Below are 8,063 nucleotides of genomic sequence, written 5' to 3'. Positions count from 1 at the left end.
TGCAAATTAATTAAATATGATTTATGAACATGTTTCGTATTATTTTGTTAAATGTCCTCTTTTTTTTTATCAACTATATTTGTTAATTTGTACAATTCTACTTCAAGAACACCTCAAAGAATTCCTTTTCGAGAACACTTCAAAGAATTCCTTTTCGAGAAGGAAACATCAATCTTTCAATCAATGTAGGGTGAGATTAAAATTGGTCAACAAAGTTGTTAAGGGGGAGATCTTCAATTCATCAATAATTGCGTGCAATGTATGAAAAGTACAAGAGAAAATAATATGTATGTCCTACCATTTCCTTCTTTTAACAATTTCGTATCTGATTATTAGCTTTAGGTTAACCTAATCAATTTTATCATTTTTACGTACAATTATAGTCGGATTGGGTCGGGCCAGGTCAATTTTAAAGTTGAGTCCTACTAAATTATTATATCCACGCGAGTTTAAATTTAAATCGGATATTTTCAGGTCGATTTCGATTTAGGTCAGGTCGGGGGTGCTTTTGACACCTCTAATATAATGTATACAATGTAATATTTTATTCACACGAGTACTGGAAACGTCAGATTCGATAAGAGTCACTTCTTATGGGCTATCTACTTATCTGCCAAATTATTGCTATAATGGGCCAAACCCTTTGGACCATGTTAAGGCCATTAAGGAAGCTATGGACATCCATTACAGGCCCAAAGGCTAGTCCAATCTGTTTTCTACTTACTACCAAGTACCAACATGACATGTTCTCTCCTACAAAATTTGTGTGGACGTTAACTAGCCAAGTAGTTTAGGGCGCTAGCAATCTTTTTTTGGTGTTTAGAAAGCCACAAGGGCAGGGGTGAGGATCGATCCCAAGATCTCTTAGAACCAGAAAGGAAGCTCTAACAGCTTAAGCTATCCCTCACTCTCTAGGGTGCTAGCAATCAAATTATAGACTGAATGGCGTCAATATGAATATTTTTTGTGGTTAATCTCAAGTTTAAAGACACCAATTTTAAATTTATAAACATTAAAATTTATGGCATGTATCGATCAGTCTATAGTTTAGACATGTAGGTACAATAATTTGCTTGTTTCTAAAATGGTTCCAAGTAATGTAAGTTAAGACTCTTACTTGAAATGAAGAATTGCATCAAATTTTAGAAGTAGCTACCTAATATTTATGTAGCTCATGTACCAATGTGCTTTTTTAACAAATGCTGTGCTTGCACAATGTCATGATTTTTCCATGTTAGTTTATGTACTACCTAAAGTCAACACAACTCAATGTCATCTTTAATACACATCGATAGTTTTTCAATACCGTATATTATAAGTTATTCTAACAAGGTTCTCAATCGGCCAACCTTAAATGTTTAAACCTACACGCATGCTACTTCTAGTTATAACTTTCAGCTCTTAACAATGACCAAATTTGAGATGGGAAGTTAGACTATTAATTCGTACTAGTAAATCATAAATCCATAATCACTCCTTTTAAGAAAGACAATCCACCAAAAGAAGGTATCGCATTAGATTTCCTTGACAATGACAGGATCACAACTAGCCACCACACAAGAATAATCAACCAACCATTTCACAAATTTAGGTTTATTTCACTAATATTCAAACATCGTCACACACAAAACATTAAAGTTCCCTCTATTAGCTTCTTCCCTAAACAATTAAAACCAACTTTTCTTATCAAACAAAAACAAAAACAATAAACCTTAGAATCAACTTCTTTCATGGAAGCAACTAGAGATGAGCCTGTAACGCCGGCGGGCCGGCTATTTCTACAGCCACACTTCAACCAAATAATCAACTGCGCGATTGGCTTCAAAGAGCCTCTAAATATAGAGGCCATTAAAACAGAATTTTCAAACTGTTTGATGGTAAAACACCCTAGATTTTGCAGCCTCTTAGTATTAGATGATCATGGAAGAGAATATTGGAGAAGAACACAAATCAACTTAGACGATCATATAATCATTCATAACAAAAACCCGGGTTTCGATTCCGATTCTGAGGAAATCATAGAAGAAAAGATCAATTCTTTGTTAGCAGATTTTGCTGTTTCTTCTCCTTTAAGTACAGATAAACCCTTATGGGAATTACACCTAATTAGTGAATTAAAATGCGCAATTCTTCGAATTCATCATTCTTTAGGAGATGGGATTTCTTTAATGTCAATGTTTCTAGCTTCTTGTAAGAGATTAGATGGTAATGATGAAGTAGGTTTTACAGAGAAAAACAGAGAAAACAGGGGAGATGCAAAAAAAGTGAGAAAAAGAGGTTTATTGGATGTTTTGAAGATTATTTGGTGGACCATACTTTCTGTGATTGGGTTTTTTGGGAAATGTTTATGGGTTTGTGATACAAAGACCGCCGTAAGCGGCGGAGATGGGGTGGAGCTGTGGCCGAGGACGGCGGCGACTGCCAAATTTAGCCTTAAAGATATGAAAACTGTCAAAGGAGCTATTCCTAATGCGGTAAGTATATATTTTTGTTTGATTACGCAATATATGGCAATCATTTTAGATTTTGGTTTGAATACAGTATAGATAGCTTCAACTTACTTACTATTTATAGATTATTATGGAGTATATTGAAGATTATGTTAAATTGTTTTTTTTTTTTTTTTTTTTTTTTTTGAAACACTGTTAAAATGTTAATCTAATGGCAAAAATTGTTATGCTTAAATTTACAAGAATGTGATAGTGATAGTATGCAATATAAAAATATAACTTTGTTGTTGGTAAATATTGCAACCAAAGTTTTATAATGGTATGCGAATCAATCTAGAATATGATATATTGATATGCTATACCAAATTATTTGGTAAAGTTTAAAATTTTAAGAACCATGTTACATTTGCAATTGTAAATTTTCTTTAGTTGTCAATTGTCATTATAATATCCCTAATCACAGTAGTCACGTCACTTGTTATCCAATATACATAATTTGGGGGCCATGTTACAAAAATGCAATACTTGATATATAATTTGTTGCCCTTGAATCAATATGATAAATTGCCTCTTGCAGACCATCAACGACGTTCTATTTGGAATCATATCATCAGGGTTTTCAAAATACTTGGATATTCGATCATCTCATGGTACGAATCAGCTCTTGTTCGTTACAATTTTTTTACTCCGCATGTAATAAACCTAGGTTAGCTGAGGTGATTGACTGATGGTAGTTAAAGAGCACAAAATGAACAAGGACCGCCTTGATCATCCCAAGGTCTTAAATATATGCCTCGCAATGGTCAGGATATATACAAGTAGCTGATAGCCTGCTTAGCCTCTTAAGAAAATTTCATAATATAGGAATTTAGCTACTAATATAGTTATGAAAGAGTGTGAGACATCGAAAATTCGTAATGAAAGAGTCATTGCATTGATGCAGGGTGGTCATAGACATATAAACTAAAAACTTGTGAGTGTGCATTAGCTTTGCAGGAGGGGCTTAAAATCACAGGAATAGCTATGGTTAACTTGAGGAAACAACCTGGATTACAGGTGAATTACAAAGTTTCTTTTATCTCTTATAAGTTCTAAAATTATATTACATAATTAAGTAAACAACTAATTAAGCATATTATTTGTATACTAACTAGGAAATGTCGAAGTTGATGGAAGATGATTCTCGAGCTAGATGGGGAAATCAATTTGGAATGATTCTCTTGCCTATATATTGTCATACAAAAGATCCAGATCCTTTAAATTATGTAAAGAGAGCTAAGGTGATGATCGATCGAAAGAAACAATCATTGGAGGCTCATTTTTCATACAATATAGGGAACTTAGCAATGTCCCTCCTTGGACCAAAGGTAAAGTTCACCAAAACGATAGTCCTAACTTAATTTCATTATTGAGTGAAATGTTAAGGTTTGTGACAATATGATGATGAAACTTAGATTGTAATTGTGACTTTGATACTGGTACTTCAGTATGCGAGCATACTTAATCACAGGATTCTTTGCAATACAACATTCACAATCTCAAACATGGTCGGTCCACAAGAAGAATTGATGTTTGCTGGCAACCCCATCACCTATATTAGACCAACATCCTCTAGCTTGCCTCATGTAAGTTCTCTCTATAATTTGTCAAAACCTCATCTATTAAGATTACTGGATAAAATGATACTTTTTCCGTTCCTTAATTTATGTTTGTCCCATTTAATTTAGAACATAGTATTGTACGTTGTACCCATGTTATAATAAAGTTGGTGTGGTTCGATTTTGGTTTGGTAAATGTAGGCGATAACAATGCACATGGTGAGTTATGCGGGAATGGCTAACATGCAAATCTTAGTAGCAAAAGAGATTGTCCCAGATCCACGATTTCTGGCTAAGTGTTTTGAAGATGGCTTGCTTGAAATGAAGAATGCTGCAAAGAATGCAGTTATATTGTAGTCATTGAGTTGTTACGTTGATGATTAACCAATAACAGAATGATCAGTATTCAGTAGATAGGTGTTGTGGATTCAACTCATACAAAATGTGTACTGTGTGTGATCCTAGAGGATGCCATATTAAGCTGCTAAAAAACTGCTTAATATTGCTTTTAATCCTTTTAGGTGTGAGTGAGAGTGTGAGACCTCCTTTCGTTTTTCATTCCTCCACTACATGTATCTCTTATCTCTAGTAAGATATGCCCTACATAAAGATTAAAATAACAAAAATAAACCTTTAGTGTATATATTTAATTAGTGGGATAAATTATTTTTTCTCTTAAAATATTTGATATTTAAATTATCTTTATTAGTATGGTATTACTTTTTTTTTTTTGAAAGAATTAATATGGTATTACTATTTTACTAGTAATGTATGTACATGTACTGATGTCTAGTAAGTAATATGCGACATTTAACAATGTAATCATTAGCTAAAAATTGCATGCTTTAAGTAACAAAGAATAACAAATACGAGTATTATACCCATTATTAAATGATACTTTTTCCGTTCCTTAATTTATTTTTGTCACATTTGGAATATAGTATTATACCCATCATGGTATATAAATAAAGTTGGTGTGCGGTTAGTTTGATGTTGGTTTGGTCAATGTGGGCGATAACAATGCACATGGTGAGTTACGCGGGAATGGCTAATATGCAAATCTTAGTAGCAAAAGAGATTGTCCCAGATCCGCGATTTCTGGCTAAATGCTTTGAAGATGGTTTGCTTGAAATGAGGAATGCTGCAAAGAATGCAGTTATCTTGTAGTCATGCATTGAATTGACGATTAGCCAACAGATTATTGATGAGTAGATAGGTGTTATGGATTCGATTCATACGAAATGTGTGTGATTGATCCTAGAGGATGCCATATTAAGCTGCTGAAAAAAATGCTTATTATAAATTGCTTTTACTCCTTATATGTGTGGTCTGATCTCCTTTCGTTTTTCATTCCTCCACTACAGTTTACAGGTTAGTGTGGTATGTGTCTCTACTCTCTAGTAATGTCTAGTATGCGACAGTTAACATTGTAACCATTAACTAATAAATAAAGTAAATTGCAACCACTTATAATTGTGGCCTTGTGGATTGTCTCAATGGGGAAACAAGAAAGACATATGTGATTGATGACATGGGAATGACATATACAATAATTAATTATATATGTCATTCCCATGTCATCTTAGAGAAAGACATTTTTTTTTTTTTTTTTGACAAGATCTTATAACGAAAAACAACAATTGTTGTAATTCTTAAGTCTTTGTCCTTCTTCCTCCACCATTAGAATCCCTCCATTATTGAAAAGCTTCCTGCTTCTTCCCCTGTTCCCGATCTCCACCCACTACACCTTACTTGCTCGGTCGTAAACAAAAACCCTGAATGAAGGGTAAATATTAGGGTATGGTCAACCCCAAAGGATAGCTAGGCATGGTCAACCCCAAACGAAAACCCTATAATGACAGGTGAAAACTTGTATTATTTTGTTTAAAACTTACATGAAAAACATCACGATTGGTTAGCATGCACTAGATCGGCGGATTGATTGGCCAATTGCGAATTCATTTTAGATTCTCAATTGAATATTACACTATTGTTCCGTAAGATTTAAGTCATATTCTAGACTCTCAATTGTGTAGTCCCTCCGCGATTTAACTTTATTTGTTTTTGTTTGCTTTTTCTGTTTTTTTCTTGAACTCGGTTTGTTTTTGCTTATAAATACTTTATGCAGTAAAATGATGCAAAATATTTTAAATTGAATGCCCATATACGGAATAATAACATATAATCAATTATATTTAAAATAACATATATAATTAATTTTTACATGGGAATGACATGAAATGACACAATCTGAAGTACCTTGAGCAATGCATGCATGGTACTCCTTAGATACCTTACAGGTGTGCTAAATGAATGTGTATGGTCCAATGGTTCATAGATATAAATATGAACATCAAACTAGTTGGCAGATATGAAATTATAAAAGCTTTCCAAATATGGTAAAGGAGCAATTATTTTAAAACGGCCGAAAATAAAAAATGGAGCAAATATTTAAAAATGGAGGGAGTACATTTTTAAATATTTAATTCATTTTCATAGTTTTATAATATTTAATTTATTTTCTCAACTAGTGGGACCTAATTTTATTACTTTTAAATTCTCTCCTTCAATTTACCTTCTACTAACCCCACTATTTCTATATTTTCTCCTAAAACTCCGCGCATAGAGAAATTGAGCAAATATTTAAAAACGGAGGAAGTAATGTATCACCAGTTGTATGAAAAAAAATTCATCAAGGGTGCTATACTCGCTTAATCGCATTAAAAATTAACTTCACATGATAATTTACAATTCTTGAAAAATTATTTCCCTCCTCAAATTTCTAAGAAATTGCTTTAGTTTGTTTGGTTGGGCATGTTACTTACTTACTTGTGAACATTAAAATATTTAAAATATTGATTGGACCTACATAAAATTGATGCAATCAAACGAAATTCTGATTTGTGAATATTAAAAAACCACATATGATTTTTTTTTTATGATATTCAAAGATTTGGTAGATATTTTATATTTTACATACATTGAACTTCATGATAAGCCCCACGAACTGACGTACTAACGAGTGACCTGTTTGCATCAAAAAAAAAAAAAAAAAAAAAAAAACCTAACGAGTGACCTGTGTAGAAAATAGCCCCACCATTTCGTGCTGCACGTTTTTAGCTTTGTCGAGCTGTGCGTTGTATCTTTGCAATTTTCATCACGTAGATTGATATTAAAATTATGAACAAGAAAAGAATGTATTTTAGCAATTTTGAATTTATTAAAGTGAATATATATAATTTATTATCAACAAGTAATGAATACACACAATAACTAAAATTAACAAAATTTCTTTTATACTTCTATTAAGGACAAGCCATTGAACGTGTTTGGAATAAAATTTAAAAGACTTTAATACAATACGCATGATATGATTTGATGAAAAAACAACTCATTATAAGTAAAATTAAGTGGTGGCTTGTAGAATGTGTAGGTTGATATTTCTCTATTCTTTTGTAATTGTATGGACCTTTGCACTATTAATAAAATTTTCTTTGACTAACTATTGTGATTTACCCGTAAAGAAAAAAAAACATATTTTTGTAGGATTTAGTTAACTTCATCTCTATTTCTAGTTTTTAAATATCAACTTTTTATAATAATTACAAAAGTACAATTAAAAATATTAGTAAGACCAAAATATTGCATTGACAAGCATAAAATGATAAATGGTGCAATTAAAAAAAATGGAAGAAGTGATTTATATTGAAAATTGTTATATATAACCCTAAAAATTATGTATAAGTAGCTAAATGTTAAAAGCTTTCTTTAAAATATATTTTTTTTTAAAAAAATGCTAAAAGTTGAAAGTATTGATGAAAATATATTCATTAATTACAGTATTACACCCATTTACACGTAATTTTATCATGCGTTTCTAAATTAAATTAATACAATATCAAATAAGGAAAAATAAGAGGTCGTAGAGTACAAGAGAAAAAACCCCAATGTAGATGCCCCTAGTAAAAACAAAATAGTCTTCTCTATATAAGCAAAGTACCACTAGTTAACCACT

General features: G+C 31.9%; 1 protein-coding gene across 1 annotated transcript; it reads left to right on the top strand.

Annotated features, from left to right (window-relative positions):
* The first annotated feature begins 1,590 nt into the window (after nt 1-1,590).
* Nucleotides 1,591-4,756, top strand: LOC145620634 (wax ester synthase/diacylglycerol acyltransferase 4-like). Its single transcript, XM_081675334.1, has 6 exons — nt 1,591-2,474; nt 3,028-3,100; nt 3,439-3,506; nt 3,605-3,817; nt 3,938-4,075; nt 4,250-4,756. The coding sequence occupies exons 1-6, from the start codon at nt 1,731-1,733 to the stop codon at nt 4,403-4,405; spliced, it is 1,392 nt and encodes a 463-aa protein (XP_081531460.1). The 5' UTR covers nt 1,591-1,730; the 3' UTR covers nt 4,406-4,756.
* The last annotated feature ends 3,307 nt before the right edge of the window (nt 4,757-8,063 follow it).

Source organism: Chenopodium album, chromosome 27 (genome assembly GCF_948465745.1).
Source record: "Chenopodium album chromosome 27, dcCheAlbu1.1, whole genome shotgun sequence".
In the NCBI taxonomy this organism is placed as follows: domain Eukaryota; kingdom Viridiplantae; phylum Streptophyta; class Magnoliopsida; order Caryophyllales; family Amaranthaceae; genus Chenopodium; species Chenopodium album.
The sequence above is the reverse complement of the archived record's forward strand: the minus strand, read 5'-3'. Positions and strand labels throughout refer to the sequence as shown.

Coding starts and splice junctions, on each gene's coding strand:
- LOC145620634 (XM_081675334.1), top strand. CDS start 1,731: ATGGAAGCAACTAGAGATGAGCCTGTAACGCCGGCGGGCCGGCTATTT. Junction 2,475..3,027: donor AAGGAGCTATTCCTAATGCG/GTAAGTATATAT, acceptor TGCCTCTTGCAG/ACCATCAACGACGTTCTATT. Junction 4,076..4,249: donor CATCCTCTAGCTTGCCTCAT/GTAAGTTCTCTC, acceptor TGGTAAATGTAG/GCGATAACAATGCACATGGT.